The following is an 11,711-nucleotide window of genomic DNA, read 5'->3' as shown; positions in this document are numbered from 1 at the left end:
TATTTTGCTTGTAATTGGCATAATAAAGCATATATGCTTACAGGCTTGATTTGACTGTTGGAAATTAACCATGAAATGTTAGATACATACACCCTACACACTATTACTGCCTTCTAAGACTGATAAAAACCACATATGATGAGAATGAACTACAAACTTAACAGCAAAGATACAGAAGAATCATTAAACCAAGAAATTTATAAAAGACTGGAAAGCAAATTATCTCAGAATGAAAGAAATATAATCAGGTGTTAAGTGTGTTGATCACTGCATCTATAACTGTAAAATAATGCTGCTAAAATTAATGAAAAGCTGCAACCCTATCTAGTCACTGAGAAGTGCTACACTGTTAATTTATAAGCAGCACATAATCAGTAACAAGAAAGGCTGTTAACTTGTTAATTTTTGACAGCAGTACTTTAAGAAGTTAAAATGTTTACTCCAGATTTTTTAAGAAAATAAGAACTACACAAGAGAAAAAAGAAAACTGCACTTCCATTAGACCAGTACATCAAGCCCTTATAAAGAAATTAACATTCTGTCCACAACGACTTTACATACAACTCTCAATATTACCCTCACCTACTCAATTTTCCTTTTTCTCCCTATAGAACATATATCCATACATACCACTCTCATTATTTACCCTCACTCTTCCTCCATTTCTCTCATATCCATACCAACCTTAACCACCTATGTTAGCCTACTCTGTGTGTTAAATATCCCCATGAAAATGTGTTAGTTGATGAAAAGATTTTAATCATGAAGTACCAGGCATGGAAGAATGAAAAAAATCAATACTGAAAAGAAGATCTAAACTTTTCAACATATACATTATTTTTTTTTAATATTGAGCCGATTTGGAGTTGTAGTTTTTATTTCAATATTAAATGGTTATCATTATTTTGAAAATTAAGGTAACAGCTGTTGTGCCGGCCAGAAATTGGTTCCTTATTATGTCCTTTTTATGATCCATAAATAAGTTAAAATGGTCTTAAATGTTATATTGTTATGATTTATTGTTGTTAAGGTTTATGTACCCTTCTGTAGCCATTTTTGTACGAACTTTTCAAACTTCAATTGTATCAAAACTACTGATATAATAAAATAATAGAGATAGGCCATTTTGTACATATTCCAAGCGGAAACTTGATGCAAAGTATTATATTTTACTGTTCCATTGCATTTAATAGAAAAATAGGACTTTGTGGCAAATCAATCAAGATTTTTATAGAATCTATCGCGATCCTGTCAATAATAAAACATTTCAAAACTGTTTCATATCGGTCAGGACATTAGTAGTTTCAAAGTCAAGTTGGTCAGGTCAAGTTTTCTAACATTTATAAATACTTTTTTATTTTTGTTAAATTTTATTTATTAAATATAAGTTCTCATCTTGCTTGATTCCAAATTTCAAGTAAATCCTTCCAATAACAAAAAAGTATTAAGCATTTTCGTTTCTGTCAGGACACTGTCAGGACATTGTCAGGACATTGTCAGGACATTAGTGTAACCCACAAATACTCAAGTTCCTTCAGTAAATGAAACCCCAAAATATAATATCAATGAAGCAGACCTAAACGCATGGAAAACTGCCACTGAAGAATCATTTCAGAATTTAGAATTTTTTAACAATCAATCTATGGAAGAAATTTACCAAATTTTTGAAGACAAAATGATGCTGTGCATGGAAAACATAATCCCTAAAACAACAAGAAATATTAGAAAACATCATAAACCATGTTGGTGGAATAAAACAGCAGAGGAAAAGAAACACCTGCTCAACAAATGCCAGAGAGAATTTAAATTAAAAAACACACCAACAAATTTAATCAAAATAATGGAAGCAGAATCTTCGTTTACAGATGCAAAAGATGAGGCAGTGGATGAATGGTCAGCATTACTGTGTACTCAATTAAATGGTAGTAAAAACCTCAAGGAAAAATGGTCAAATTTTTAAAAATTAACTAAAAAGAATGAACATAATTTAGTTCTACCTTTTTTTAGATTCAAATGGAAATATACTCTTTGAAGAAGAAGATAAAGAAAAAATTTTGGAAGACACCTTTTTTAAAGGCAATCATTTAAATGCTAACAATTTTGATAATGATTTTTACACTGAAATAATGGAAAAATATATCAACATCACTCTATCTGAAGAAGTAGAAGAAGAAGGGTATATGTATGAAGAAATAAGTCGAGATGAACTAGAGGGATCCATTGCCAAATTAAAGAAAAACTCTGCACCAGGACCAGACAATATTTTTACAGAATTGATTATTAATGCAGGAGATTCACTCATATCAACCTTATTATACATTTTCAACAAATCAATAGAAGAAGGAAGAATACCAATTCAATGGAAAAGGGCAAATGTAAAATTTTTAAAAAAAGCAGGTAAATCTAATTATAATCATCCATCTTCATACAGACCAATTAGCTTAACCAGCGTTTTGGGAAAAGCCATGGAACGAATAATCACTACCAGAGTTGAATGTTATGTGGAATCTGAAAATATTTTAGACATAGAACAGGAAGGTTTCAGACATTTTAGATCTACAACTAATGCACTATTAAATTTAACACAATCTATACTGGATGGATTTAATTTAGATAATTTTACGTTAGCAGTTCTCATTGATTTCGAAAAGGCTTATGACAGTGTTTGGAGAGAAGGATTATTGGTAAAATTACACCAATATGGAATTAAAGGGAAAATATGGAAATGGATACAGGCATTTCTAAATGAAAGGTTCTCCAGATGTATAGTAAATAAACATGAAGGACAATGGTGTAGGACTGAAACTGGTCTACCACAAGGGTCAGTTATTTCACCAATACTTTTCAATATCTTTGTAATTGACCTTTTTGAAAAAGTAAAGGCTGGAAAATGCAAATTTGCTGATGACAGTACCTTTTGGAATACTGGTAACGATTTAGAGGAAATAAGATTAAAAACTCAAGATGAATTAAATACAATCATGAATTGGAGCAAAAAATGGAGAATAAATATTAATACAAATAAAACAGAATACTGTATTTTTTCAAGAAATAAAAAGCATCCAGGAACAGTACACCTTGTGTTAGGAAACCAACCAGTTAAATACAATCCTAATCCCAAATTATTAGGAGTTACATTAGATGAAAAACTTACCTTCAGTGAACATATCAACATCATAGAAAAAAAAGCTGGAAAATCACTCGGAATATTAAGAGAAATAAAAGGAATAGGTAACATAAAAACAAAATTTCTTATTCAAGTCTACAATAGTATTATAGGTTCAATTTTTCTTTACGCAAGCTGTATTTGGCAAACAGGGAAAGAAGAACACTTAAAAAAATTAAATGCCATCCAAAGAAAGGGTTTATCTATTTGTCTAGGAGTTTCTGCAACAGCCAGTTTAGAAGTATTACAAGTAATGGCAGGAGTTTTGCCATTAGATCTTAGAAGAGAAGAAAATGGCTAGTAGAGATATTGCAAGACTAAATTCATATTCAACCAAAATCCCTATCAGAAACAAAATAGATGAATGGAAAAACAAAGAAACAGTGGACAAGTTCATATCACCTTTAGGCTTAATGTTACAGCCAGCAAAAAACATGAAAGAAGAAACAGATATCAGTGTTGATGACATAGAGCCAGAATATCGATTTCAAGGTCTACAAGCATCAAAATCTCCACCAGAATATTGGCGTACTCTTGGTTCCTAAAAAAACAGAACTAAAGAACAAGAAATCACAGGAAAAAATTTAATATTAAACAAACTTAACACAGTATCTCCATCAACAGTTGTTGCTTTTACAGACGGTTCTTGCCAATCCAACCCAGGACCTTGTGGAGCAGGTGCAATTGTAATCTTCAGCAATAAAGAAATTGAACTTAAACAACCAGTTTCAAAAAGGGGTTCAATTCTTTTGGCAGAGCTTGTTGCAATAAAATTAGTATTAGATTATGTAAGCAGAATTGAAAATAAAACATTAATTGAAGAAGTAAAAATATTTTCGGACAGTCAAACAGCAATTGGAATTTTAACATTAAACTGGAAAATTGAAAATAACAGATCCACTTCACATGAAATTATTTCCCTTATTAAATCTATCCAAAAACACCATGGAATAAGAATTAATTTTGATTGGACCCCAGGACATGCAGATGTTAGAGGAAATGAAATAGCTGATAAACTAGCTAAAGAGGCAGCTAAAGAGGCAAATCAAATTCAGAAAGAAGCTCATATTACAGTAACTAAACAAGATATTAAAACAGCAGCAAGAATTTTAGTAAATAAAAAGTGGCAACATAGATGGGTTAATAGTGATACAGGAAGATTTTATTATAACTTTCATCAGACTGTCAGCAAAAAATCGACATTTGATTATCCAGATCACAAAACAGCAAAAATTATTAGGAATTTAAGATCCGGATACTACCTAAAAAATTACCAAAACAAAATCAATCAAAATATAGACCCCAAGTGTGAATGCGGTCAATTAGAAACTGTGGAACATTATTTATTATTTTGTGAAAATTATGAAGAGGCAAGACAGAAACTTATACATATATATAAAACAAAACCTGACCCAGTTAACAAATTAAAAAGCCCATCCCCAATTAAAATTTAGATAAAAAGTTAAATACATCCCCAATTATCTTTTAAAAACATCCCCAAAAGATAAACACTTCCGCAATTAGATTTGGATAAAAGTTAAAAACATCCCCAATTAAAATATGGATAAAAATTTTAAACATTCCCAATTAAAATTTGAATAAAAATTGAAAACATCCCCAATTAAAATATGGATAAAAATTTAAAACATCCCCGATTAAAATTTGGATAAAAATTAAAAACATCCCCAAGTAAAATCGAACTGAGTGATCGAGCTCATTCAGTTCATGCATGGTATAAAGGAAAGGATTAGACCACGACTCATTCGCTGTCTGACCCTTGGTCTGACCAAGTCAAGAGAAGTCAACAGACTTGGTCATGTTGACTTGGTCACTATCCAACTGAGTGATCTATCTCACTCAGTTCATATCAGTATTAGCAGATACTTGATATGTATGGTGGGGACGTTACTATACCTAATTCTAATGCAATTATTTTGTAACAATTGTTCTGATTGGATGACAGCAAGCGTAAAATTCTCTATCTCTTTGTCTTTAACTAAGGAAGCCGACATTTTGAATTTCGGAATGTATTGACATGTTATTTCTACAATAATAAACAAAAAACTCACTTGATGCGCCTAAAAATCTTCTTTTAATAAAATTTTATTACATTCTGAAGCGGCACAGAAGCCAGAAAACGCCCGGTGTTTATGTTTGACGCCGGAAGCATACCTATGACGTCACCTAGTGTAGGGACCAAAGAAGATAACATCTTTTAGCGGAATTTTCTTTAATGAAGATTTTACACTGAAATAATGATTGAAATTTAATTATGAACTTGTTTTGCATTAGAATAGAGATAACTGTATTGTATTTGAAGCTTTGCTGACGTCCATCGGTAGTTTTACTGTCGCAAATACCCGTTTACCTGTCTCCGCTCCGCGTCGCCAGGTAAACTAAATTTGCGACAGTAAAACTACCGATGGACGTCCTTAAAGCTTCAAATACAATACAGTTATCTCTTAAATGGAAGGTATAGTATCTGTGAACCCGCAACACAGATGGCGACTTAACTTCCCATACATGTAATCAAGTATCCAATGCTATTACTGATATGTTATGTTTATAAAATAACTACTGAAAAACCTACCACAACAATTAAAATAAAAACATTGCATCCAAGTTTCCTGTGGTAAGAAGTGAAATATTTTTTTTTTATTAAAGTACAAATGTACTCAGTAGTCCAGTTTTAGTTGGTTTCCTTGAAGGTTTTCAAAAGGATCCAAGAATATGTCACCGTTTGGGTAAATACAATGCGACAGTAACTCAACAATAGAGTAAAACCAAAAGAAAGCTATGAAAATGTCAAAGTACAGTCTTTCCCAATAAACGATTATGGTATCTAATGCAATATGGTTCTTCTTTTTGCCTTGCAAGTCTTTGCATGAAAAATGACACATTTATGTTTTACAAATGCTAGTCAGATTACCTCCACATAGCTTTGAAATAACTATCAAATGTTGATTATTGTCTAATGATAATGTACCTTCATTTTAAAGGTATACTGTGCACAAAACATAACAGGTCACGATATTCTTGATCCGAGGTTACACAAGAGTCAGATGACAGACGGTGTTATTACTATGTACTACTAGTACAAATTAGTAGGTACTTATTTCATGATGTAGGTGTTAAAAGGTCACTGTAAGCTAGTTCCACTTTGCTTTGTTTCAAACACTGACAGGAGTACCGAGGCTGTTTTTGAATAGTTTAAAAGAGGCTTGGATGTAAAATGATGTATGCCAATGTAGAATGACTTAGTGACCCATTTTGTATTTTGCTTGTAATTGGTATAATAAAGCATATGCTTACAGACTTGATTTGACTGTTGGAAATTAACCATGAAATGTTAGATACATACACCCTACACACTATTACTGCCTTCTAAGACATGACTTAGTGACCCATTTTGTATTTTGCTTGTAATTGGTATAATAAAGCATATGCTTACAGACTTGATTTGACTGTTGGAAATTAACCATGAAATGTTAGATACATACACCCTACACACTATTCTAATGCAATTATTTTGTAACAATTGTTCTGATTGGATGACAGCTTGCTCAAGCGTAAAATTCTCTATCTCCTTGTCTGTAACTAAGGAAGCCGACATTTTGAATTTCGGAATGTGTTGACATGTTATTTCTACAATAATAAACAAAAAACTCACTTGTTGCGCCTAAAAATCTTCTTTTTATCAAATTTTATTACATTTTGAAGCGGCACTGAAGCTAGAAAACGCCCGGTGTTTATGTTTGACGCCGGAAGCATACCTATGACGTCACCTAATGTAGGGACCAAAGAAGATAACATCTTTTCGCGGAATTTTCTTTAATGAAGATTTTACACTGAAATAATGATTGAAATTTAATTATGAACTTGTTCTGCATTAGAATAGAGATAACTGTATTGTATTTGAAGCTTTGCGGACGTCCATCGGTAGTTTTACTGTCGCAAATACCCGTTTACCTGTCTCCGCTCCGCGTCGCCAGGTAAACTAAATTTGCGACAGTAAAACTACCGATGGACGTCCTTAAAGCTTCAAATACAATACAGTTATCTCTTAATTACTGCCTTATAAGACTGATAAAAATCACATATGATGAGAATGAACTACAAACTTAACAGCAAAGATACAGAAGAAACATTAGACCAAGAAATTTATAAAAGACTGGAAAGCAAATTTTCTCAGAATGAAAGAAACATTAATCAGGTGTTAAGTGTGTTGATCACTGCATCTAATACATGTATATTTGTTTTTATGGCCCCGCAACGAAGTTGTCGGTTCCATATAGTTTTACCCTTGTCTGTCATTCCAAAATTCCGTCATTCCGCAACAAACCATTATATGGATTTTTTTTCTAAACCCCTTCAGATATTGGGCTGATTTTTGGTATGTGTGTTAACCATGATGAGTTACAGATCAAGTTAAAGTTTTGTTCCGCTCCACAAATTTTTGCCGAAGTTACGGGCTTGGACTTAGAAATTGTTGAAAATCACAGTTATATTGACATTTTTATGGCCCCGCAACGAAGTTGTCGGTGCCATATAGTTTTACCCTTGTCTGAAATTCCGTAATTCCGTCATTCCGTCATTTCACAACAAACCATTATACAGAGTTTTTTTCTAAACGCCTTCAGATATTGGGCTGATTTTTGGTATGTGAGTGTACCATGATGAGTTACAGATCAAGTTTTAGTTTTGTTCCGCCCCGCTAATTTTTTGTTGAAAATTACGGGCTATGGACTTTGATAAATTGGTGAAAATCACAGTTATACAGACTTTTTTTCAAAACGCTTTCAGATATTGGGCTGATTTTTGGTATGTGAGTTACTCATGATGAGTTACAGATCAAGTTTAAGTTTTTTTCCGCTCCCCTAGAAAAATGCCAAAATTAAGGGTTTACAACTTAAAAATTGTTGAAAATCACAGATTACAGACTTTTTTCTATACATATCCAGATTTTGAGCTGGTTTTTGATATGTTAGACTACCATCATGCTTGTGTCCAAAAGTGTTATTGAAATTGATGAGTTACAGATCAAGTTTATGTTTTGTTCTGCTCCGCTAATTTATGCCGAAATTAAGGGTTTACAACTTTGAAAATTGTTGAAAATCAGTCATACAGACATTTTTCTAAACGCTTTCAGATATTTGGCTGATTTTTGGTATGTGAGTTACTCATGATGAGTTACAGATCAAGTTTAAGTTTTGTTCCGCTCCGCTAATTTTTGCCAAAATTAAGGGTTTTCACTTTGAAAATTGTTGAAAATCACAGATTACAGACTTTTTTTCTTTACGCATCCAGATTTTGAGCTGATTTTTTATATGTTTAGACTACCATCATGCTTGTGTCCACATGTGTTATTTAAATTGCAGATTTTTCAACTTTTTGAGATGGGGCCATTCGTGTCGCTTTGACACATCTAGTTTCTAATTGCTTTCAGATATTGGGATTTTTGGTATGTGAGTTAACCATGATGAGTTACAGATCAAGTTTAAGTATTGTTCCGCTCCACTAATTTTTGCCGAAAATTATGGGCTATGGACTTGTTGAAAATCACTGTTATACAGATTTTTTTTCTAAACGCTTTCAGATATTGGGCTCATTTTTTACATGTGAGTTACTCATGATGAGTTACTTTTGAAAATCAGTTATACGGACCTTTTTTCTATATGCTTTCAGATATTGGGCTGAATTTTGGTATGTGAGCTAACCATGATCAGTTACAGATCAAGTTTAATTTTCATTCCGCTCCACTTATTTTTTCCAAAATTAATGATTTACAATTTTGAAAATTGTTGAAAATCAGTTATACAGACTTTTTTTCTATATGCCTCCAGATTTTGAGCTGATTTTTTATATGTGAGACTACCATCATACTTGTGTCCACATGTGTTATTGAAATTCACATTTTTCAACATTTTGAGACAGGGCCATTCGTGTCGCTTTGACACATCTAGTTCTAAAATGGTTTTGCTATAAATTATGCTGTTAGTTTGCTCTTTCCAATTGTTTCCTTTTTTCATGTCAGCGAGTTTATAGCTGACTATATAGTATGGGTTTTTGTCATTATTGAAGATCGTACAGTTGCCTATTATTGCTTACATCAACTTCATTTGATAATATATAGATTTGACATCATAATTCTAATCACCTTGTTCTTGTAAAGCAAGGTGTCAAATATTGTACATTTATACATGGTAAACCAAATTTATTCAATGTTACAGGTGGAAAGCAATCTCAGTACAGAAGTTGTAATAAACCTGCCACTGCAAATGGCGGCACCGACTGTGTTTTAGGTGGTGTGAATTCTGTCAGTTGTAATGATCATCCTTGTCGTAAGTATATTGAAATATAAAAATGTGTCATACCACTTTAGAAAATATGTTCATAGATGGAAATAAAAGTTTTGTTCTTTTAGACTTCTTTTTTAAAGAGGGTTTTTTTATCACTTGAAAGAAATTGCTAATTTTGCCAAACATTTAAAAATAATGTTAAAATAAACCATGAGCAAAAGATACAGGAACCTGATATTGTGTATTATATTTTTTTAGGCAGCAACCATTTGATTTTCGGGGGGGGGGGGGGGGGGCTATGATTTTTTTTGGAAAAAAAAAGTTTGTTTCCAGTTTTTGGAGTAAAAAATAATTTGTTTTGAATTCTGAAAAAAAAATTTGTTTGTTACACCCTCAGCTGCCACTATATGTAATGCTAAAATTGAAAGGAAAAATTGTTTTCGACTTGTTGCAAAAAAAAGTTTGTACAGAAAAAAAAAACCATAGCCCCCCCCCCCCCCCGAAAATCAAATGGTTGCTGCCTTACATACAACACAAATTAATAATTGCTTTTTTCTTGACAGCTGTCAATGGAAAATTCAGTAATTGGGGACAATGGTCATCATGTATTGTCAATTCTGGTTTTCAAGGTTACAGAGAAAGGGAAAGGTCATGCAATACTCCAGCTCCTTAACATGGGGGAATACACTGCACTGGTTCAGTAGAGAAACAAGAAGCTTGCAACAATTGCACCTGACCAGCAAAAAATGACAAAGGACTATTATATTCCTTTTTAGCATTTAGTTTAATGACATTGATTTTAAAAGTTGAATGAATAAAAAAACTTTCAATATCAACCTTGTATCAGTTCTAATTTTTTAAGAAAATGTCAAAACGATCTAGCATTTCCAGTGACATAGCTACAACTTCTAGCTGCAACAAGTTATGGAAGTCTGATATATAACATTAAGAAGATGTGGTACGATTGTCAATGAGACAACTCTCCATCAGAGTCACTAAATGACACAAATTAACAACTATAGGTCACTGAATGGCCTTTAACAATGAGCAAAGCCCATACCCCATAGTCAGCCCGGAAATGACAAATGTAAAACTATTTAAACGAGAAAACTTGCCGCCTAATTTTAATATGTACAAAATAATGAACGAAAAACAAATATGCTACACAACAACATACGACAACCACTGAATTACGCTCTTGACTTGGGACAGGCACATACAGAATGTGGCAGGGTTAAAAGTTAATCAGAAAGTACGAGTAAGGCAAAAGGTTGTACATGAATGAGGCAGCAAATAAAAGTTTAAAATAAAACAATGTAGAGGTCAACATGTAGTCTAAAAGGGAAAATAATATTCATCTCTAAATCACTCCAAAGACTTAACAAGCTATAAATGATTAGACCATAGGCACTGGCTACGGTTACATGGGAATGTAATAATAATAAAAATATTATTGTTACATTGGAGACTAATTGCCGGAATGCAAAGTTGGGTGAGGAACCGATTAATTACAAATGTAACAATAATTACTGAGGCTACGGATACATTACGTTATTGTTACATGAAAAACAGCAATGTACGCTATATTGATTAAACTTGAATCTTCTATAGTTGTATTGCTTCATTCTTTCATATGTACTAAACAGTATATACTTGTAATTTAATACTGATAAATAATAAAATATTATTATTCAACAAATGGTGTACAACTTGAATAGTTTTTCTACGTACTAATGGTTTTGATGTTCTTAAAGATACTACTCAAGATTAGGAGTGTGACTGTCAAAGGCGAAAAATATAGTTCAATGGTTTCACTTTTTTAAAGTATTTAACTGCACACCTACTCTTATTACTGTCATTATACTTTGGACCAATTTTGTTTATGGTCAAAAAAATAAAACTTGGGATGCGTTTTAAACGAAACTGAAACAATATCAACTTAGACATACATTTCATACAGCTTTATAACTTGACGCAAATTGATAATCAAAAGCAAAGTTTGCTAACTGTAACTTAAATACTAAGAAATTCTGTATGTACACGTATCCGTGGAGGACGTAATTTCGTGCATCAAAAATGTGTCGGACTTTAAAAACAACTTACTGGATTTGTAGAAATTGTCATTGTAAATAAAAAAATTACAGTAAATAAATTGTATGTTATAAATGTATGTAATAAATGTCCTCAACTTTTATTATTTAGTACATATTACTAGTCCCATCGTACATTGCTTTTTTTCATGTAAC

At 32.3% G+C, this 11,711-nt stretch overlaps 1 protein-coding gene and 1 long non-coding RNA gene across 2 annotated transcripts; both read left to right on the top strand.

The window, feature by feature from the left end:
* Positions 1-3,600: 3,600 nt before the first annotated feature.
* On the top strand, positions 3,601-4,620 carry LOC139515369 (uncharacterized). The gene is made up of 2 exons (XM_071304935.1): positions 3,601-3,694; positions 3,776-4,620. The coding sequence occupies exons 1-2, from the start codon at positions 3,601-3,603 to the stop codon at positions 4,618-4,620; spliced, it is 939 nt and encodes a 312-aa protein (XP_071161036.1).
* Positions 4,621-5,831: 1,211 nt separating this feature from the next.
* On the top strand, positions 5,832-10,271 carry LOC139514921 (uncharacterized). The gene is made up of 3 exons (XR_011662754.1): positions 5,832-5,910; positions 9,397-9,507; positions 10,029-10,271. It is a non-coding gene; the product is annotated as an uncharacterized lncRNA (long non-coding RNA).
* Positions 10,272-11,711: the final 1,440 nt, after the last annotated feature.

This window comes from Mytilus edulis, chromosome 3 (genome assembly GCF_963676685.1).
Source record: "Mytilus edulis chromosome 3, xbMytEdul2.2, whole genome shotgun sequence".
In the NCBI taxonomy this organism is placed as follows: Eukaryota; Metazoa; Mollusca; class Bivalvia; order Mytilida; family Mytilidae; genus Mytilus; species Mytilus edulis.
Note: the sequence above shows the minus strand (reverse complement) of the source record. Positions and strands in the feature narration are given on the sequence as shown.

Coding starts and splice junctions, on each gene's coding strand:
- LOC139515369 (XM_071304935.1), top strand. CDS start 3,601: ATGAAAGAAGAAACAGATATCAGTGTTGATGACATAGAGCCAGAATAT. Junction 3,695..3,775: donor ATCTCCACCAGAATATTGGC/GTACTCTTGGTT, acceptor AACTTAACACAG/TATCTCCATCAACAGTTGTT.